The following is a 23,309-nucleotide window of genomic DNA, read 5'->3' as shown; positions in this document are numbered from 1 at the left end:
TGCTTTAAGACCCTCTTTTATTTAACACAGGCCCAGGGATAGCTGTATGAGAAACCCTTTGACCAGTATTAGTCTCAAGTGGGGAATTATAGCTAGGAACTAATTTTTCTTTTATCACTCACAAATACCTAGCGTGCCTTTGTTCGTTTGTATGTGTAGCATCTGCCAAAAGAACACTGGCAGACAGGAAAGGATACTAGCCCGTCACAGAGGAAACGGATGCTTGTTTCCAAAGCAAAACCTTTCATATCTTTGAGAGCTGTCCTTATCTCTCAGATGTGTTTTCCTTTTCCACTTTCAGAGATGCTAGAAGTGGGTGCCCTTGCATTATCCATGATCTTCAAATAGAAAGTTCGCTAGTATTAAAAAAACTGCAAAATTTGAGATGTTTTTAATGCGCTCTTAGGCAAGGATAGCTAGTTTCTAAATGTGACATCCAGACTTAGCTGGGAGACCAGTAATGTGTCTAAGGCAATAAAGGATCTTAAATGTTTTTGGCCAGTATGTTCTTGCAACATATTCCAGCTACAGTTGTTTAAGGATGAGTAACAGAAACAGGGTATGTGACAATTATCTTTCCCAAGTATATAACCAAGGATTCATTTATAGCTTCTGTGGTCAAAAGGGAGAATAGGTAGTTGGAGCATTCCAAGAGATAATTAGATTTTTTTGGAAGAAAGATTTACTAATACATGCAATTCTAAATACAAATTGCAAATTATCGAGCTGCTTTTACAAAATAAATTCTTGCATAAAATATGATCTGCTTCTTTCTGTGAATTCCACATAAACATATGAAGATGTGAGAACAGGTAAAAGCCATCATCTTTCACTGTATTTTGTTAGAAGTAGTATTGAAGGCATGGACAAGGATTCTGAGTATTTCAGTTACTGTGCAAGCCTCTGGTGTTTGGAGAGAAGCATAGAGTACACCTTAGCAGTAGATGTAATCAACTAAGACATCAACAGTACGTTGTATTTTCTAGAGGAAATCTTTATTTCTTAGACTGCTTTCCTTCTGTCTTTGCCTCAAATTATGTTATTTTAAACAACTGAAAAGTGCCAAGCAGAAGGTTCGTGTTAAAGATTAAAAAAAAATATCTGGCTACCAGAGAGATGTCATGGTTCTCTGTATGCTTTTTTGACAGTGGTAAATGGAAGAGTACTGTGAATCATTCTTGGTGTGGCCTTATAACATAGGGAAGAGTAAAGGCAAGTAGCCTGGTGTATGATTGAGAGCATGTAAGAGGCACTGGATTTTTCCAGTTCTGGAGAGCCAGTTCCTACCCCTCTCAGAATCTACATGTAGGACCTATAGAGAGGAAAGACCTTGTGGGAGAAGCTTTTCCCTTCTGTTATTTACCTCTTCTGGAGTAATTCTTCCATTTTAAATCTCAATGGACTGAACAGGTATAGTTATCAGCCTTCACTGTCCTGTAAGAAGTGATGGTCAAAGTGAATCTAATGGCTCAACCTCTATTTTTTGCCTTCTTACCTTGTGTCTGGGCTGGGCCAAGGAGCATGATTTAATGAAATACTCAGGGATGCACGTGGCTGCTCTGCTATGAAAGAAATTAGTAACGGCATGTGGGCTGTGCATAGGTCTCAGTGAACACTGCTGTTCATAGATAGAATGAGCATGTATGGAGCATGTGCACATTAGTAGCACGAGAACAACATGATCTCATCCCCAAAATCACCAAGTGCAAAAAAATGTAAGGAGACGTAAAACAGTTGGAGATTTCAAATACAGACCTCTTGTCTTGTGTACTTTAATGAATGTTGAAAATGGTTTTCATTTGCAACTGGCTTAAAATTGCGGTGGTATGTCAATAAGAAGCATTATGCTACCTGTGTGAAAAGACACGGGAATCAGCATATGGCTAACAGTGCAGAACCATATATTATATTACAAAAAGACAGCTATTTATTCCTACGCTTGAAGGAGAAGTGTGGCACCTGTGCTGCTTTATACTTCGGGGCATAAAGGACTTTATTTCATCTATTTGCTAGTTTTATTGCTGTTGTGAGGGTGACAAGAATGGGACCAGTATATACATAATTCTCTGCACTTCGTATTTACTAAACTTTTTTTTTTTAACTTTTCAGGTTGTCCGTCAGATGATGTGGCTGATGGATCATATTTTTAAGTATACAAACTTTGGTATTGTGTCTCTAATCCATGGAGACTTCTTTATAAGACAGGTAAATGGAAACATGTTGTAGTGCTTTGCTTTATCCTTATATTTGGAATACTGTGGTGTTATGGGACTTACCACTGCCTGGATGGTTTGCAGGGTGAAGTAACTATGCTGTAATGTGTATGTTTGGGTAGAGCTTTGTTGTGAAACTGCTTTTTTCCAAGCTTATTTTTAGAGCTTTGTTGTGAAACTGCTTTTTTCCAAGCTTATTTTATTATTTGCCTAGATACAAATGTTTATGGAACCCAATTATGTTGGGAGCCTTTTATGAGAGACTGGTACAAGTGAAGTACATGGGCAGTCCTTTCTCTCACTTCACTTCTGACTGCCCATTCTTGGCATCTCTCTTCTTTCCTTAGTGACCTTGAAGCTGTGTGATGAGTTTGGGTGGTCATTATTCTGATTGTCAAAATTTCAGATAAGGAAAGGCAGGACCATCCCTTTTGATGGTGACATGGTAGTAGACCAGTTTAAAGTGTTAATGGACTTGCATAAGTAGTAATTAACTGATTCTTGAATCAGTTGTTATTTGAACCAGTTTTACAAATTCATGAAATGAACCAGTTTATTATTATTTGAGCATTGGGAAAGAATGTGTTGAGCTCAGCATCTCAAATGTTAAGGAAATAAATAACCTCAGGTTATTTCTTCCAATGTGGGGTGTTGGGTTTTTGTTGTTGTTTGGTAGTTGCTGATGAAACTGCACGCTAGAAGTACAGTGATGAGCATGAACCTGCTGCCAGATATTTGAACTGCAGCATCCAGCATACACATTTCTTTCCTCTCCTTATTTTTATTTGTCTGGACTTCAAATGTATAGGCAGCCAGAGAGAATTAATGAATTTTCACATTACAGTGGAGGAGAAGCTAATTTACTCAGAACGAAATAAAGAAATATTTAATCACAGCTAAAGTGAGATTTCTCACTAAGACTAGAGGCATGGTTAGAAAACCTCAGGCAAAATTAGATAATAAAATAAAGATCTCTAGAGATAAACAACTATGTACTGTGAAAGTATGGAAAAGAACAGGTCTGGCACTTCGTGAAATACAGGTCTATTTCAGTAGTTAAAATTGACAAGATACGCATTCTGAGGTACATGTGGCTATGAACTTGTTAATTGTAATTTTCTGAATGTGATGTTGCAATTCCAGTTACAAAATCAAACCCTTACTGAGCTGCAAAAACTAAGGCTTTTCGTTTTGTAAAGCGGCTGAGATACACAATGTCACAAATAAAATGTCATCATGAGTCTAAATATAAACCAATTGAAAATAAAATATTTCTTGGCTATTAGTTAGCCTTTGGGTGTAGCAAAAACACTTAAGGTGAGTGAGTAATGATCCTTTGCCTAACTATAGAAAGGCCCTAGGTAATATTTGGATGAGCAAATACTTTTTTTTTTTTTCCCCGCTGTTAAATAATGTAATTTGATCATGGTACAGTACATCCAATTTGTTAAAAATGTACATTAGCCTAATTTTCCTGAGCAGCACCAACGATAGCTTTAGGAATGCCTCTGAAGTCTGCTAGATGTTGGCTAGTATTTGAATATGAATATGAATATTGAAAATGTTACTGGAAACAGAGACTGTTGGTACCTTGCCATATCGGTGATATGAAATGCATGGCATCCTGAATTTGTCAGCAGTCTGCTGCTATCTCTTTTCTTTCCTTTAAATGGAAGAGGGCCAAGCCCCTTCCCTGTGATGGTGAGCAGCTAGCCATGGTCTTCAAGAACTGGTTATGTTAAGGAGCTGCTTCTGCTTTTGTATGACTTGCTTTCTCTTCTTTTTGATCAGTATGTTAACTGTGGTTTATCTTCCAGTACGCCTCAGTATTCCACTAGTCATGGTTGTTTTTAAACACTCCTCTCTTGCCCATTAGTCCAGTAGGTTTTTCTGTATTGCAGCAGCATCTTAAACCTCACGGTATTTGCTAAACTGAAATTTATTCACCAGTCATATTAATCAGGTTTGTTTAGGTTTTGGAGAGTTCTAATATCTAATGTGTGAAAAGTTTATTATTCACTGCTCTTTTCTTAACTGCTGTGCTATCCTGGAGTCCTGTGGTGTGGTGAGAAGGGACTGGTTTAACTGAGGAACGTTTATGTTACTCTTTAATTGCATTAATATGAGCAGGCAGAGCTTTTTCCTTCCCTTTCATGAGGTAAGTTGGAAGTAGTTGCCATTGTGAGACTTAAATCTAGGAGAAACTTTCACCAGACTAATCTTCAATAAAATACTGGTTCTTGTTGTCTTCCACTCAACCCCACTCTTTCCCTCTTCCTCCTCTAATAAAAAAACCCAGCCAGCCACCAAACAGTGGAAGGTTTGTGGCAGTTTTGCTGATGTTTCAGAGAATTAAAATCACCTCTGCTGAGGAGATCTTAAATTTTGGACTTCTGTGTCTTTTGGGTGATTTGACAAAGTCACTTTGGAGCACTCAAAAATGCTAATTGATGTAAATTCATTCCTGTGAAAATTGGTGTAGCTTGCTCTTGCAAGTGTGCAGAGACGGAAGAGAAAAGATTGTGGTTGAAAATATCAAAGATACTTCTGCAGTAATTAAGGACATATCTTACTGTCTTAAGTGAAGAAGTTGTGCTAATACATCAAAGAGGAGAAATGAGTCATTCAAGCGTTGCAGATTTGGGTGAAATCTGTGGTTCTGCTGTGGTAAGCCCCCTCAGGCCTGGTCTCGAGGTCTGTCTGTGGTACCTCTGCAATGCTAGTATGGGGTGGAGGTGGGGGGAGAGCTGCGTAGAAAATAGTATAAGCAAGGATACTGTTTGGCTTGCAGAAATTACTGATGATAAGCAGACCCCCAAATCATAGCTTGACCCCTAGACTGTGTTTGCAGAATGCAGTTTAGCAAATTCAGCTTGGGACCCAGTAACAACTAGGGAATTCTGTAAATACATCCTCCCACTTACAGTCTGGACGTCACTCTTGTGGAGAAGTCATCAAATCAGGAGCTTCGTTCTCAATTTCAGGGACCTTTTTTCAGCCTTTCTGTAAAGTGGTGTTAATTTGGCCACCATAGGTACTCTGAGGAGAACATTGTTTTGTGTTGTTTTAGGGGCTTATTTCTATCTCTGGAAAGAGAGAAATCTTAGAAATGTAGTACTTACCTGTCTAATATTATCTCTTTTAAGCATTCACTTTATTTAGGTAATGTTTTATCCTTACAGGGAAGAGCACACCGTGACCAGCAGCTTGTGTTACTCAAGGAGCATCTAGAAAAATATTACAGGAGCCGCAATCGGAAATGGATTGTTTTATTTCCAGAAGGTGGCTTTCTTAGGAAAAGGAGAGAAACAAGCCAGGCATTTGCCAAGAAAAACAATTTGCCATTTCTTAAACATGTCACCCTGCCGAGACTTGGGGCAACACAAGTAATTCTGAAAACGCTTGTAGCGCCGCAAGAAAATGGAACTCCAGCAGGTGGAGATGCTGTGATAAAAGGTAAAGACTGCTTCACTCTGGTGGATAAAAAGCAAATTGAATGTGTAAGATTTGAGTTAAGCAAAAATATTGTGTTGATTTGGTCTCTTTAAATGTCAAATACATCCATAATGGACCATCATATTTATATAAATGTTTTCATGTTTACTTTTAGTTCCACTAACTTTATTTCTGATGTTGAGACAAAAAAAAAAAAAAAAAAAAAAAAAGAAAAAAAAAGAAAACCATAGTTTTAATTTGATTTAATCTATGGTGTGGCTGTGTGAAAGCTTGGCTTGGCACACATGATGGGTAAATATAAAGATACTGGAATGAGCACCCAGAGTGAGGAAGGTGGGCTGCTCCTTTCAGCAAGACTGATGATTTGTCCTCGTTTATGGTAGTATGGAAATATAGTAAAAGTATTTCTGGAATATGTAAACTATATATTCATATTTCTATTCCTGGCTGTAGAAGTTTCTTTGCATCCAGTATTGTATACTTCATTCCTCTTCCTGAACTATTTGCTATTGAGTTTGAGTTGTTCTGTTCTCTGCAGATTTTTATGAGAACTGTCCCCTCTGTTGCTGGAGTTAACTGTCGCTGGTGGCTAGATTTGAAGGATTGTTTTTGCTGCCTTATGTTAGAGTTATGAGGGAATAAGAATATTCCTGTAGCATTACTGTTCTGGAACACCTGGGCTGTAGAGGGAGGGTGTAGCTGGGATATAAATAATGCCTGTAGTTATTGGACGATGCTTTTACTCTCTTGATTTTAAAATTAACTTCCTGGCACGTTCAAGAGCGGGTTTAGATCTTAACCTAGTTGTAGGTTTCTGTTACTTCATATAGAAACAATGACTGGGGGTTTGTGGTGGTGTCTTGTTGATGGGTGGTGCTGGTATTTCCATAGCCAAATTATTGTAGTTGTTTAGCGGTTTGGAACAAAGGTCCATGCTGATGAAGCCACATATGCAGATGACTTCAGGTTTTTTCTGTCTGAAGGTCAAATTTCAAGGTTAGCAGGAACCTTTATACAGAAATCTCTTCCAGATGTTTCGTTTTGAAGTTAATCTTGTCAGCATAAGAAATTAATGGAGACGATGTTCTTGCAGGGGTGGAGGGAAGATTTTAAATGAACTGAAAATCAAGCCATGGAATGCATCAGAATATTCCAGGCTACATTCAGAAGTGAAAAGCTGAAGAAAGCCCTTTCTGTCTTAGAAAATTTTAGGTTTAGAAGAGAGAAACAGTATACCCCAGTCCTTGTTGTTTTTTAAGGGGAAAAATTTGGCCTGTTCCTTTTCTATTTCTTCCTATCTCAAAGGCAAAAACGTATGAAAAGCAAGAAGTTACCCAGATGAATTACAGTCCCCCTAGTTCTGTAAAGGGACCAAAAGCACTTGTCAAATACCAATTTTATGTTTTCATACTCCTAGATTGCTATCACCTTAGCTGAACATCAAACCTGACTCTTTTTTTTTGAGCAGCATGATTCAGACTCTGGACAAGTGAGCATTTGATAGTGGTTGACCTAACTGGGTGCTAAAATAACGGAATTGTCTCACAAATACAGTGAAGCCCCATCTGTCCACCCTACTCAAAAAAACAGAAGGAAAGATAAATGGGCAAAAATAGGAAAGAAATGTGTGGGTTCAGCTATCATTCTTTGAGAGTAATGGACATGAAAACATAATAAAAGGGATGAAGAAGGGAAGTAAAAGTAAATTTTATATGCTAGGAAAGAGTAATATCGATACATAATGAAGCTGAGAGTGTTTAAGTCCTCTCTTCTTTTAAGCTTACAAAAATGTTTCTAGCATGGTAAAATTTCCCATTCAGAGATGTATGAAAGGTAATTCTTGACCAGTATCTCGTATAGAAGATTCTTCCTTTAACCTTCTGCTTCCCAAATGCTTTTACTGTACTCTTGCCACTGCCACTTCAGAAAATTTTTGAAGAATGTTCAGTTGAATGAAGTATAATGGTATAAATTGATAAGGTTATAATATAAAATTAGAAGCCTAAAAAGTTAGTGATCACCTGTGCTTTTTACCTGTTCTATCTGTCCCAGTTTTTTAAAACCACATGAAAAACCCTGGCTCAACCTGAAATCAAACATGTCTGTGTCCTCTTTGAGGTGGCCATTTGAGCGGTGGGTGCTAGAACTAGATGTGGTGTATACAGCAAAGGTTTCCCTGGTGTCTTGCCTAGAGATTGCATATAGACTTTTGCGCATCATTACTGTACTCCTTTGCTTGAGAAATGGTGTTTTTGTCAGTAGCATCACACGTGAACGTCATGGTTGACTGAAAATGTTTCTCCTCTGCACTGCTTCTTGTACTTTATACTGTCTTATTTAGCAACGTTCCTGGTGTCCTGGGTTACCAAATTATTCAGCCTACTATAATAATCTTTCTTCTCCATTATGTATCATTCTCTCAATCTTTTTGTTAATCATCGAGCTTTATTGATAATGATGGGAGTTCACCTCCCTCCCCCACCCAGTTTTAAATTGGTTTGTAGATTAACAGTTAATTCCTCCTCATCAAAAACTGTGTCCCTTTCCTGTTGAGTTTCCTGGCTAGCTATGTTACAATGAGTCATGATAAACAGTTGCAGTGTTCTTGAGTGCTGTCACTTTATTAGTACTTAATTAATTTTAAATGATGCTTGTAGCTTTTATACCATTGTAGATTTTATAGCATTCTACTTCCTGAGCTGGAACGGTGTATACTACTGGGTGAAAGAAGGAAAGATGATTAATTTGTAATATACCATTACTCTGCACCCTAATTTGGTACTAGCCCAGTTGCTTACCGTGCTCTCATCATGTCAGCTCCCCAGCCCAGCTTGCTTCTGTCCGTCAAATGTCACTGAAGTTTTGGCCTTCAATAGTTCAAGAATTGTGCAACAGATAAATGCTACATCATCTGTCCTTCTCTAAGGTCTCTAATCTGATTTCTGTTGTCCATTTCGTAAGAGGTGGGTTTATGTTGTGAAGTGCAAGGGTTCAGTAGCCTCCCCAGAATTTCGTTAGCCTTGATTTACGATATTACTATTCTTAATAACCAATCCCCTTTTCAGTTTATTTTTGTACTAGTTATAAATTTTCCACATTGTCTTACCTGATTCTTTCTCTGTAAAGTGACAGGAAGAACAAATGTTCCTGAGCTAGACGATCAATAATATTTGATTATTCTTGTACTTAAACTGATCAGTTCTGTATCAGTTGCTTTTCCAAGGCAAACAGCCTCTATTGTCTTAATTTCCTCCTCCCTCCTAACAGTTTTCCAAGCCTTCTTTCATATTTAAAGTCCCAAGTACTAGCCTTCATCAGGGTGAACTTTAACTTACTGCTGGTAAATACAAAGTTAAATGACTAAAACAGTTGTTGCTTTTGCTGCCTTTTGAAACACTTGTTTAGTTTAAGGAAATCTTACAATTTTATTTCTAAATAAATAGGATGGAAAAACACATAGGAAAGATAGTACTATCTTTTGATGGCTTGAGTGCCTTTGAAGCTAGAAAGTACACACAATGTAGTAAAGTGGTGTCTGTGCCTGAAAAGGTGGTGTAAGTTAATTCTGGTGTCTGATGAAAGCATCCCTCTGGGCCCATGTACAGTGCTGCCCAAACAGAGGGCTGCAGCCAGCACCTGCATTTGAGGAGAAGTTTTTAGTGCAGAACAGAAATACAGGCAGCACAGAAATGCTTGATGCATAGCCATCATCACCTTCACCCTGTAAGAGAGGGGGTGGTGCATGCCTGCGGGGGTGTTTTATGGGTTCGGGTTTGTTAATTTTTTTAACAGGACACTTAGTCTCTGACATAGTTGCAAGTACAATGTTCCTTCACTTCGTAAGAATTGATCTTGCGAGTTTTAGAACTAGTAAAATGTTCTAAATGCCAAACAGCTGCCAATTCACAGGAGTTTGGAGCAATTGTTCACCAAAGATAAACCTTCCAGAGCTTATTTTTGATCAACCTTGCTCTAGTATGTTTTTTTTAATTCTGCTTTATTTTACCATGTGGCATCTGATCAGAGGTTTTTATGAGTTTGCTTAAAGCTATATTGAAATCTTATCTTCCTGCTTTCAAATGCAGCACAGTACATTCAGTTCTGATGCTTTTTGTCAGAAAAATTCAATTTTCTTTTCTGCAGAGCTGGACACTGGACTTCATAATTGATTTTTTTTTTAAAATCAAACTTTTTGATTCACTGTTATATGAGGAATGTGACTGGAATAACATGTGGGAAGGCCTCTTTTTTTTTTTTTTTTTTTTTTTTTTTTAATCCTGGAAAAGGGGCTTCTTGTTTTGTTCCAGGTGACTTCTTACAGAGAAATCTGGGAATGATAAAATGTTACATCTGAGAGCTAATCTTTGAGAAAAAAAGTTAATTTTAGGGTCAATGGTCCAGTTGATGACGTGAGGATAAGTAGAGAACAAGGGGCAAGTTACAAGAATGCATTACTGTGCAGGGGGAGGCAACAGCCTCTTCTGGCTGCATTCAGGGTGATGTAAGCGTTCAGGAAACCACACCTGAATACTAGTGAATGCTAGTAAGTATTTTCTTTTTCAAGTGGAAGCTGCGGTGCTCAGGGTCAGGCCTGGCTGGTGCATTCTCTCCCACTCCAGATCCAATCTGGCAGTATCGCACCATCCAGAGCTCGGCTGGGGGTGAGGTTTCCTGCTGAAACCTGTCTTTGCAACTTGCTCTTTTTCTCAGTGGTAAACACTGACAGTGTGCTGGCGGGTTTGAGGAGTTCTGCGCATAGTCAAATCTGGATTTTAGCACTGGTTGAGGGTAAACCCGGGGAAGAAGAGAGAGGGGATGAAGATAAGCTCTGAGCCACAAGAAATTTGTGATTGTAGACAGTCAGGTATATGCTGTGAGAGGAGAGCAGAGGGTGACAAAGCACTGAATGCCTTGAAGACACTGATGTAAGTTGCTTCATAACTAAATAAGAAGCAACTATCGCCAAATCCACAGCTAGAACAAAAACAAGGAAGAAAATAGTTACAAAAATTTGCCTCTGCTGGTGACTTAAAAAAACCCAAACAACAACAAACCAAACACAAAAATCCCCAACCAACCAAGAAGTTAAGAAACTGTTTAAATTCTATTTTGATTTTTTTTGTCTAGGCCAGAAAGCTACTGTTAGCTGTGATTGTTCAATCTTCTCTTAACACTCACAACACAAGTATGTACCATGCATACCAGGGTACATTGTTACTACGTAGTTTGGATGCAGCTGTGTAGACAGATGCCTGCAGGCCTGTTTTGAACATTTATGTACTATTTCAAAAAGAATCAGGCTGCTCACATTTTGAGGCAATTTGCGGAATCAAAATCCTCCACCTGCGCTGAAAGTGGCAAGCAGACTGATACCACAGAAAAAAAACCCTAGTGCTCGAAGAGATCTGCTTAGATCTGGCCTCTGAACAGTTTCTTCTGCTGCAGTCTCCAGCAGGCAGGCTGCTCAATCTTTCAGCAGGTACTAGGAATGAAGGATGGGGCTGTCTTCTAATGGTAGGTAGAAAGTAGGTAGAAAAAGGGTTTGGCAAGCAGAAGCACCCATGGCTGCATTGGCCAAGCCAAGCTTGGCAGGAGGAGTTCTTGAGGAGGTATATGCAACTTCTTGAGGAGGTATATGCAACTGCCTTTTTTTCAGCTACATGTGCCAGACCTGATTCACACCCCGTTATAACTAACGCAGCAATCTTTCTGTTCCGAGTTTCTGTTAGTGTGTATTTAAAAAAGAGTTTATTCTTGTTCAAAGGTCTGCTTAGGCCTGAAAGCAGTGTCCTCAGAGAGACTGAGGTCCTACCCTTTGTGTTGTGTTTGTGTTGTCTGGTATTTTTTCAGTTTCAGGATCTGTTAGAGCTTCATGTCTTTAACATAAATATGCTCATGAGCAGGGTGCAACATGGTATAACCCCCCCGAAAGCACTATAAGATTTATTTCACAATTGATTTTCTGAAATCCTTGGTGACTCAGAGGTTTTTGGCAGTGTGAGATCTTGGATGATTATGTAAGGCTTATTTTAAACCAGAGCATGCAGAAATATGCCTGTGGCTGATTTGATAGCATGTCTTGGTAATTGTACATGGAGGGAGTTGTGCTAAGACCTGCTTGCTCTAAAGGAGGGTCTATGGAGGCTGTTGTTACCTTCAGAAAAATTGTTGTGTGGGTTTTTGTGGGTTTTTTTTTTTCCTTTCTTCCCCTAATCTGGGGTTTCTGTTGGCTGTCAGAGGCAAGTTTTTCTTCCCACCCTGTCCTGGAGGGGCTCAAGGTGAGTTTGGAGCTGGTCTGAGGAATCCATGCAGCAGCTCTGCTCCACAAAAGCAGAATGTAGGACATGAGCACAGAAGAGGACTGCAGGAGTCTTCCCGTAATGAAGTTTGAACCATTAACCACTGAAAGAACAGTTTGAAATACTAGCTAAATATTTAATAAATGATTTTAAAAGATTTTACTGTAAATAATAAGATAATGTGCCCATATTCATCTGGCACTTTTTAATTGCAATTAAAATGATCTCTGTTGCTTACTGGGACAATTTACTTTATCCATTCTTACTTTACATCTGGGAAAATAATAAATTGAATGGCTTTGTTCAGAAATCCATTTCTAAATGAATACTTCTGTGGATCTACTATTAATTTGTTATTGGCTTTTCTCTAATACATTGCTACTTTTAAAATGAAGGACTCTGTAGTTAGTGCTTTTCTTAAGAGACTTGACAAGCACTCTGTCATGATGCTGGCAAGACTGGAGCCTCTAATGGGACCTCGTGTGCTTATTTTATGTGTCTTGTCAGGGTTTTAAAATACTGCACCTCCAGAAGGCGACACTGGATGTTTCAGCTTAACTCATGTAGCTTGCTCTTGGTCAAATTTTGGAATAGCATATTGCATGCTACTAATAACTCATTACCTACATATTAGGAAATACTGTCTAGCCTTATTCAGGTAGTGTGCATACATTTGTAACAAAGCAGTACAACTCCGCTGTTGAGTAGACACCACTACTGAAAACACTAGCTGCTTGTTAAAATAATTGATAGATCTATGTGATAGTGTTGCTGTAATTGTCTTCTCACACGTAATTAAATTAAACACAAATTAAATGAAATGGAGGTAGAAACTTGCTAGTCAGTCCTTGCATGTATGTGCTGGTTTGTGCTAATTAATAACAGTGGGGTTTAGAGTGCGCCTCAGACTGTGTGTTGCAGATTTCTTCGTGTGTGTGGTAGCTCTTCTGTAAAATTTGAGTGGCGATTCTGGGCAAGAGCAAACATCTGTCTAGCCCAACATCTTGTCCGTGGCTCCAAGTGGGTATTAGAGGAAGAGTGTGAACACAGCAAACAGGCATCATACTTCTCCCACGTGCTCTCCTAGTTTCTGACTTGTTTCCAGTGTGGTAGGTTTCCCAAGCCAGATGGGGGCTGCTGCCCATTTAGTTAACCCTCCAACGGATTTCTTCCGTGTACTTGTCCGGTTTCCTCTTGAACCCAACTCTCGGCATCCTTGACATCCTTTGGCAAGGGGTTCCCCACAGTTCTATTCCCCTCTGTACAAATAATTATTTCTCTCAGTTTACTCTGAAAACTTTTCCTCTCGGCTTCATTTTGAATATGCCTGTTCTCGTGTTGAGAAAGACAGTCTGTCCCTGTGCGCCTTCTTTATGCTGACAGCGTTTCTGTCAACCTCTGTCGTACGTCTTTCATAGCTATATCAGCTGCAGGCTCAGAGAGTCTTGTACTTTGTACTAAAACTTAACACCTCTTACGTGCTTCTGCCAACAGGTGGCTGTTTTTAATAGTCTACCCTTTAAGTGCTTTAAGATACTGCTGGGTATGATGTAAGCATATCACTATACTAGTATATTAAACATTAAGTAAGCATCTTACTATACTAGTCCAAACATAACGTGACCTCAGATACAAGGCAGCTCCAGTTCCCACAGAATAAAGTTGACAAGATAAACTCAAAGTGCCATCTTGGCAGCGTGCCCCTGCTTCCTGGTTGCTTTCCAGGTCTGCTGCTCTCCCTCCGCAAACCTGTGAATTGAAGACATACTAGAGGGAGATCATGGCTTGGCTGTGTCTGACCTTGACCATTGCTGGTAGTAACCTGTGTTTGGATTTAAGTTTGACTCTCCTGAATCATCTCCACAGCAAATATTTTCACCTCCTTTGATCCTTTTTTTCCCGGTTTCTAAATGTGCTGAGCATCATTTGAACTTGCACTGGTATCAATCTTACTGGAACCTCGTGGATAAAATCTCCTCTCTGTTGTGAAAACTGACGATCTTCTATTTGTTGCTTTCTTGTCTTTAACGCACAAAGTGTTGTGTTTACTCTTTATCCCATAACTCAGATTTTTAAGAACCTTTGAGGGATCTGCATGTCTCTTGTTTCATCAGTGAGCTGCAACTGCAAGCTCTTACAAAGGCCCAGTTGTAAATGTGCTTAAAGTCCAGACCAAGAAAGTTGGATTTTTATTTTTTAACTTCCTTTTGGTAGAGGAGGGGAAGCACCTAACTTTTGAGCCAACATGTTTTGTGACTATATTCACACCCAGTGAGTGAACTTGTTCTGTTCTGTGTACTACAATACGTAAGAACAACAGAAATAACTGTGAAAATAAAATCCTGGTCTAGCAGAAGTTTGTAACAATATTTTTGTGCTCTGTAATGAAATCTGGATTTTATTTTTGGCTGTCTAATTTCATTTGTGCCTCATACCTCATGAAGTAATATAAAAATGGAGTAAGTCTCAAATAAAAGACTTGGACATTTTGATTACTTTTAATACCATGTTTCTTTTTGTTTCTAGAGAGCAAATCAAAAGGCCTCCAGTGGGTGATTGATACAACCATTGCGTATCCCAAAGGTGAACCTATAGACATCCAAACTTGGATTCTTGGCTACCGACAACCGACAGTGACACATGTACATTACAGGTAGGAAATAAACCTTCTACTCTTAGATTGAACTCAAATACTAAAACCCCAAGTACTTACAAATTAGTAACATCAAGTTTTAGGATATGGAAAATCTGTAGCAATGTCGTCTTTATGTGTTGTGTCTCACAGGTGGGCAACTCATATTATCTAAACAAAACACAGCTGTCTTTTCAAAAGTTCAGAGACCATGCCGTATCTTAGCACATTTAAGTTTTTGGCTAGTGTCCTGTGGCTGGATATAGTAATGAGATATATATTTGATTGGCTAGGTCCTCCTTTCCACTGTAATGCTAAGGTGCTGGCAAACCGATCTTGATTGTTGTTTTTTTTAATAATGACAGCAAAATAAAAATCACTGTGTTATTAAATAAACAGGTTTCCTGAGAGATTGTTATATATTGTATTTAACTTTCTGACAAAGAAATGTCAGCTTTTTGACTCAAAGCATACTCTTAATAGTTGAGCAGAGCAACACTCTGGAAATTGACTCTCATCGACACCTAGGATGGTTACTATTGAAACTTTCCTCCTCAGCAGTTCTTTGTCTCAAGACCTAATCTAATGGAGAGAGAAGCTGCATTTTGCTTTTGGTTTGCAGTTAATTGCATGTCTGAAATTTCCAGAAATATTTTAACACTTTTCCTATACCAAATAAGTTGATCACATTTTATCTCAAAATTGCGTTATTTTTGTCTTAATTCCCTTTTGCTGATTTTGGGGAGCTTTTAGACTCTTACAGTAAGCTTTCAGATATCCGCGTGTGGATCCCCTGGGGGAATCTGGTTTAACTGGGAATGACCTTCTCCAGCGTTGCTGCTGTGTCAGTGTTGTGTGGTGCAGACTCCAGGCTGCTCACTGGAGTTCCTTTCCATGGCCATGTTTAAAATCTGTCCGTGCTTTTTATAGAAATCTGCCTTCAAGTTTTTCTGAAGGTGAACATACTTACACCCTAATTTACGTAAGATACCATAATATCTGTTGTGCTTTATTCAGGTCACCTTAGTGTACTCTCTCAGATATCTGGGATAATTGCAAGTTGAAGGTATTTAGAATTTTACTGAAGAGTATTTCTAAAAATACTTTGAAAAAGAGAGAAGGTTATCTTAAGTTGAATTAACTTCCTGCTTCTAAATGTGTATATTCAAAACCTATTTTTGAGCACAAGCATAAAGATGATGTAACCTTCCTTGTATTGAACTTGAATATTACAGTCTTCTAGTACTAAAATTCTAAGAAAAAATACTAGAAATTGTTTATTGTTGGGTGTAGGTTTGTTTTCTTCCAGAGGGTCTAAATCACTGGTTTGGACAAAGACAAGCCTCTCAATTTGATTTTTCTTTCTTAAGATTTATTTTATTTTTAATAACCTCTAGTTGTTACGACTGACCTTTAAAAACATTTGAAGTATGTCCCAAATGGAAACTAGCGCAGCGGCATGTCTCCGAAGGCGGAGTGCTGGATGTCATACCTCTGAAGTGCAAACAGAGGGTTTTAAGTGGCACTTTGGCTAACTTTCCAGTCCTGGTAATTCTTAAATCGGCATGTCGAGTTTAGGCATGAGTCCTCTAGACTGTAAATGCTTTGGTTGGATGCAGGTTAGCAGTTCTTAAAGATGTATTTAACAAAGTACTCTGGCTGTGACAGCGGGCAGTAGCAGCAAAGGTGCAGGAAGGCAGCCCGTGCACCGTCCCTCCACACATAAACATGCGGTGGCTGCGATGTGTTCTGAGCAGGTGTTGCATCTGGATCGTTCTTTTGGTAGGTGCTGATGGACCTGGCCTTCATGAACTTGTCTAATACCATTTTTAACCTGCTTATACTTAAACCCTACAGTTGCCCATGACACAACGTGTAACTGTTCTTGAGAGTGGCAGCCAGGACCAGTTCCGTTTTGCTTGTCTTAAATTCCCCACCTGATGCCCTAAGTGGGTGCAGCCTGTTTCCTATGTTGTGCCAGAAGTGGATGAATCATTCCTCGGTGGCGCTCTCCCTGGCCTGTGATTTTACGAGCTTTCTCATATCCTGCCTTAGCTCCCAGCCCAACAAGCTTTCATCTATTTGGTGTCTCCTTACGCAAAAGCCTTTCCCCGATTATCTTGTTACTTCTGTCTGTGTCTTTTCTGGTTATGCTACAACTAGGTTGCGAGTTGACTGACATCCTGAATTCCCCACAGGGATTGTGGGATCGCTTACCAGAGTAATAAATAGCTAACCTTAGAGGCCGTGGCAGTGTATGCATAGCTGCTGGTGCTTTTTCCTTCCCCAGTGTTCATTGCCTTGCATTTACTGGTATTTAATTTTGTCTGCAACTATTGTCAGGTCCTTCTGCAGCTCTTCTCTTTAACTAGCCAAAATAATTCTATACCAAAAAAGTCATCTTGATTTTGTATCCTTTTTTCCAGCTTAAGTGTGTCATCTAGCTATGATATGCTAAGACAGACCTTTTAACGTATCTGGAATTAGAGCTGTAGTTTGGAATGAATATGGTGAATTTTCACCTTCAGTGTTTTTGACAATAAAAATTATTTTTAGATATTTTTGTGTGGCTTTAAGAATATTGTTCTGTTTTACATGAAGGATATATTTATCCATGGCAGGATTAGCAGAGAGTGACTCAACAGCGTATGTACATGACTTCACTCATGTTGCATCATCCTGTTCTGTTGCTTATACAGAAATTTTCCTGTTGGATTCCCTTCAGGGCATTAGAGCAACTGATTTTTTTTCCCAGATCCCTTGACTAGACTTCTTAGGAGTTATTTTTTTAGCAGAATGCTGTAACGTGATGGGCACCTTCAGGGTTTTGCCAACTTTAAATCATGTATGGATGGTTTGAACAGAGTTATTGGTACCACTGAGGACCTGTGAAGATGGAGCATGTGCCTGGGAAACTGGGGGTGGTGGACAGGGAAGAGTAGGGATCAACTCTCTCTCTGGAGTTAAAGAAAACACTACAGCTCTGCTGTCGCTGTATTAAACCTTCTCCGGGATCAGGAAGCCAGATATTTGAAGCCCAGTGGGCTGACATCAATTTCTTAGAGCTCATTTTTGAAATTACAGGTATGGCCAGTGGAAAACTGTCTCTCAGGAGCTTTGCATGTGTGCCTCGTGGGTACTGTCCTCACTTGTCTGAAAACACAATGATGTCTTGAGCCTGTTTCTGTGTCACATCTCCATCGGGAGCAGTTATGGAAAAACACCAAACCCCTTTATGCTGGTTAAACAGCGCATGCTACAAACAGCTGTACTTCGTGACCAGTTAGCTGATCCTTGCCCTGTCAACCTCCTTTCTCTCATCCCTGGCACTTCTGTTTGGGAATGCAGAGCTACCTCTTACTGTGCTGAAGTGTCCTGGGAGCTTTCTGTCCCATGTTGCTCCCTGGGAGCTGGTCAATCCATTGGGCAGAGGATGATACAGCAGACCTGCATAGCTGTACGGCTTGACCAGGAAACCTGAACTGCTACTTTTAAGTTCATCTTCCATGAAGAGACCAAAACATTGCTGTAACAGAGCCGTTAGAGTATCTGGGGTTGGCAGCTGGGAGCGCTGGCACTTGTTCTGCAGGTCACAGATTTGAGGTGGTTCCTCAGTATTTCTTGATTTTGATAACAATTTGGTATTAAGTACTCCTTGTCCTGAACAGTGTAGGCAAGGATTAAATCTGTGGCTGAGGTTTGTCCTGTTTGCCAGAAGGCAGCTCTGCAGAGAAGGACCTGGGGGTTCTGGTGGGCAGCAAGTTGCCCGTGGGCCGGCAGTGTGCCCTGTGGCCAGGAAGGCCAATGGGATCCTGGGGTGCATTGGGAGGAGCGTGGGCAGCAGGTCGAGGGAGGTGATCCTGCCCTCTGCTCTGCTCTGATGAGGCAGCATGTGGAGTGCTGTGTGCAGGGCCGGGCTCCCCAGTTCAAGAGAGACAGGGAGCTACTGGAGAGGGTGCAGTGGAAGGCTACGAAGGTGATGAATGGGCTGGAGCATCTCGCTGGTGAGGAAAGGCCGAGAGAGCTGGACCTGTTTAGCCTGGAAAAGACTGAGAGGGGATCTTATCAATGGCTACAAATATCTTGGGGGTGAGTGTCAAGATGACAGGGCCAGGCTCTTTTCAGTGGTGCCCTGTGACAGGACAAGGGGCAACGGGCACAAACTGTAGCACAGGAAGTTCCATGTCAATATGAGGAAAAACTGAGGGTGACGGAGCACTGGGACAGGCTGCCCAGAGCGGCTGGGAATCACTCCTGCTCTGGAGACATTCAAAACCTGCCTTGATGCGAGACTGTGCAACCTGCTCTAGGAGAACCTGCTTTAGCAGGGGCTTGGACTAGATGATTTCCAGAGGTCCCTTCCAACCCCAATCATTCTGTGATTCTGTGACCAGATGCCATCTCTACTGTGTGAAAGGACAGTTGGGATTTAAACATGCTTTCCCCCTTTTAGAGTAGCCCAGAGCAAGGAATTGATGCATGACAGCGGTGGGCAAAAAAGCAATGTTTTCTGTGCTAGTCGAACTGGAGCAGGGGAGACTGCAGAGCTTTTTGTTCTGGTTGCCCGGTCAGTCCTTTCTGCTGTTTGCCTTGGTCACAGCCTGTCTCTGTCTGCCTTGTGGTCTTTCGAATCTAGTGTTTTCCTCTTCTCATAGTGATTTTACTGCAGGATTATTTTTTATCCTACCTCAGGAATAACAGATGAGTGTAGAGGACATAGCAAGCAGCCTTATGTTTTCATTTTTATATGGTTTGCTAGCTGATGGAAATGGCAGAGAAGGATCAGTTTAATCCAGTAAAGCTCAATTTTGATGATGAGCTAAACGTTGTTTTTTCAAACTTCATTTTACAGTATAAATTACATGGTTTTTTGAAGTTCATAATCAGGCTAAACTGTGGCCTGATTTTCTTCAGGATGTCAAAAGTAACTTCCCTAGAAAAAAGGACAACTACTAAGTTTCAGTTTCTTTAGAACACAAAGATGTAAGAACTTGCCCTTCTAACTATTGAATCATTTTTTTGACCCTGACAGATTAGTCTCAAAATTCATTTGAAAGTGCTGAAAAACTGGGTTTGCTCCCTGAAACATAATGCTGAAAGAGAATATCTAATTAATTTCTTCCAGGTCGAATGGCACTGGGATTTTGGGGGGGATTTTCAACCCATCTGTTAAAGCAGTAAGCACTAAAAAAAAAAAAAAAAAAAGCTGGAAGGTGCAAGTCATCTCTAACTAAAAGCATAACTGGGAGACCTGCCCTTTATTACAAGTTTCTTGGAAAGGTTTGTTTCCTCTTCTCAGAATGCTTTAGCTTTATGCTTTATGCTTGGGTCGTTTTGTGATGTGCATTGGCTGTAAGTCCGGCATCACTGCAGTTACACTCAGCAGAAATGGGCTGCGTGGTTTGGGGTCTGTGTAGCAAGACTTCATACTGTCTGCTATTCTCAGCTCCCACCATTTCCCCACAGCGCGTTGAGCTATGGGATTATTTCTTTTCTTCTTAACACCAGTCACTTCTTTAGTCTACTGACTTGGTGTTTCTCAGCTAGTCTCCAAGTTTCTCTAACAGTAAGATCTCCCACGTGCTGCAGCTCTGTTGTCCAAGCCCGAGAGATAAAAATTGCAAAGACCCTGGCTGTGAAGTCTGTACGATGCGTGGCTTCCCCTCAGTTGAGAATGGCGTGGGGTTGGGGTTTTCTTGCATTAGCTTCCTGCTGGGTCGTGCCTGTGTATGACCATACCTCCTTGCCTTGGCACTGCGGCAGTGCTTGCGGCGCAGAGGCCCCGACATCGGAGCCAGCCGTAGTCGCCTCCACCGCAGACGATAACTGCATTTAATGCTGCGTGAAAGTACCACGCTATTTCCAGCCGACTCAGCTGTCTTTGTGCCATAATGCGGACAAGTACTATGTCACCTTTCTTTGTCATACCAGTTTTTGTACTGTGCTGCTGTTGAAGCAAGTTTTCGGCTGCTGAGGAAGTTCTTTTTTTGTGTCTACACTGATACACACTTATTGAAATAAACTAGACTCCTAGCTATAAATAAGATGGAAAACATCGTGGTTGCTGTACGAGTTTTGCAGAAATGTGAAGGGTGTCTAGCTTGGCAGTATATTTTAATACACTTTTTAAATGCAAATAATCTCATGCCTGAGAACTACCAACAACCTTCATCGTGCTGAGCTTATTTAAAGAGTCGTTGAAACAGCAACTAATACTATGATTTAGGAAAAAGCAGGGGGTAATAAGAACTTTAATTCAGGGTTAGGACAGATGGTGAAAGGCAATTAGTACTTCAAGGTGGTACCCGTGAACTTCAGTATTTTAATACAGAATCAAAAGTTGTTTCTCCAATAAGGACCATTTAAGAAGTTTAAATGTTTCTGAAATGCTGTATTTCTGAAAATTATTTGGTATCTTTTGAGGAATGGCCTATCAGTAGCTCCACAATTAGTAGTCTCCATGATTTCTTAGTTACGCCAGTATGTCTTTGGCAGTTACATCTCCTTTTTTTTAAAAATCCTTTCTTCTTTCCTGGACTATCATTTATGCTAATACATTCTGGTTTGGGACAAAATACACATTTGTGTAGTGGTTTAAGAAAGTTGCTGTCCCTCAGTCAGCTATATGGAGTGTCCCACATCTGTTGTCACCTCACAGCTGCAGACGGGTAACCTCCAGCTAGAAGACAGTGCTTCATTACTGAGACAGCTTTGTCAACTCAGTCTTTACTTCTACCACACGCTTAACTTCCCGGGTGCAACCTGTGGTGCCACTGCTGTTACTGAAATTTAGCCCCTTCCCCACCTCCCCCTGATGATAGCAAAGTAGCTGTTCCCTTGGTGAGAAATGAAATATTTCCATTCCACTTGAATTTTCTGGTCAGGTTATCTTATTCAGTGCTCTTAGATTCCTTGTTTGACACACCAGGAACAAAGGTGCTCTTATTTTCACACAATGTGAGGTTAGTTTTGTCCAAAAGCTAGAGAGATTCAAGTGCCCAAGAAAATCTAGAAGCTTCAGATATTACCTGTTGACCTTATTCCTTGTCAGGACAGCTCTATGTGCTGGCAACATTTCATTTTCTTCACAAGATCAGCAGACTTTGCTCGTAGTGGCGTTCCTGATGCTGGCTACCCAAAGGTGGGGTAGAGCCAAGACTATGCTCACGCTGTCCACAGTGACACCTGATGCCATGTCTCATTGGAAAGAAGAAACTGTTTCCTGCATCTTTTAACAGCAGACCTGGCAGACCTCGCAGCTGATGGTTGGAGATCCAGTCAGAGCAGTGGCTTTCCGCTGCTGTTTTGGATCAGTTTGGAAGAGTTTTGTAACAGCAGACTTTCTCAGTTACCTGTCCTGAACCCAGACTCCTTAAAGAGGGTGTGCTTTTAAACCACAGGTGCCAACTGAACCATCTGATGGACAGAGAACAATGATACTGGCAGTATGTTTAGTATAAATACTGGGGAGTTTAGCTTCACCTTTTCTGCTACAGGAAGGGCTTGTTTCCAGAGTTTAAGGGGTTTTTTAAACATTTCATCTCTGATTTAGCTCAGTCATTAGTAAGAATGTTCCACTTGTAAAAATAGCTCTGGAAAATCTAAAAATATATTTGTAAATGCTTCTAAATACACTCGTGCTTACCATTGCTAAATTGTGACAGCCAGTGTAGCATTATTGGAAAACCAGTTGTTTTCCACTCTGCACTAATATTCATTCAAACTAGTTGTAACAGTGATTGCTTTTTAAACTTCTAAGAAACAGAGTTTATATCCAGAAGTTCAAGTGTTCTGGTACTGTATTGATTCATACAAAAGCCTGGATGGATTCAAGCAAGAAGGTGGCGTGCTGCATTCCATTAGTCTCTCACAATATTGGTATCACACTACTTTGCTACTCCATTAAAGTGCCAGCTTGTAAATTATTTCTAATGAGCATCTTGTAAGATCTTGTAATAATGTTTTCAGACCAGGAGGTGCATCTCTGGAAAAATACCAGGCTTAGCTAGGTTATTGAGCTGTAGAGTTGTTACCCGTTCGGTAACGGAGAAGTGAAAGTGGAGGTGAAGAATATCTCCAGTTTACGATGGAAACGGCGTATGAAGCCGGGCAATCCTAGACCACTGTCCTGAGTCCACACACGTTCTGGTGGTTCTGAACCATCTTCAGACTTGCGTAAGCAAGCATCTGTCCTTCAAAAATATACCGTGAAACACAATATTCAGTTGCTGAGTCTTTTTATCTCTTCACAGCAGATAGGCAGAAGAGAGTATAAATAGCTTTGGCAGCTCGGTTGTGTTTGGGGACAGAGAGTAAGTCTTTCTTAGTGTTATACGCTCAACAAAGATGGTCCTTTCTCTGTGGGTGTGCTTTTTACTTGCCTCTACATGATTTAATTTTAATGCGCTGTAAAACGTCTGTGTTTCAAGATAAAATAGTTCTTTATTACCTGTCATTGTTCTTGGTATGCACACTGAGGACCTGAGATATTTACTGGACCACCAACTATTTCATAGTATCTGTCTTTGGCCAAAGACTTTTCTTCAAACTGTATTTTATGTGAGTTAATAGTTGCTGATTTCTGGTTACTGAGACTGGTTTTGCTAGAGAACTCCAGAGCGTGAGAAAGATGTAGGTAGAATTGCTACAAAGACTACAGTGATGTCTGAGTTCATGTTGATGTCACAGTTGATAAATAAAATTGTTCAT

General features: G+C 40.2%; 1 protein-coding gene across 3 annotated transcripts in view; it reads left to right on the top strand.

The window, feature by feature from the left end:
* The window catches only part of LPGAT1 (lysophosphatidylglycerol acyltransferase 1), a 67,160-nt gene that overhangs the window by 32,274 nt on the left and 11,577 nt on the right, over positions 1 to 23,309 (top strand). For all 3 annotated transcript variants that reach the window (XM_040611764.1, XM_040611763.1, XM_040611765.1), the window contains 3 exons: positions 2,110 to 2,205; positions 5,396 to 5,669; positions 14,495 to 14,621. In XM_040611764.1, the coding sequence (XP_040467698.1) occupies positions 2,110 to 2,205; positions 5,396 to 5,669; positions 14,495 to 14,621 (497 nt within the window). The remainder of the gene's footprint in view (positions 1 to 2,109; positions 2,206 to 5,395; positions 5,670 to 14,494; positions 14,622 to 23,309) is intronic.

Source organism: Falco naumanni, chromosome 12, assembly GCF_017639655.2.
Source record: "Falco naumanni isolate bFalNau1 chromosome 12, bFalNau1.pat, whole genome shotgun sequence".
NCBI classification, from domain to species: domain Eukaryota; kingdom Metazoa; phylum Chordata; class Aves; order Falconiformes; family Falconidae; genus Falco; species Falco naumanni.
Note: the sequence above shows the minus strand (reverse complement) of the source record. Positions and strands in the feature narration are given on the sequence as shown.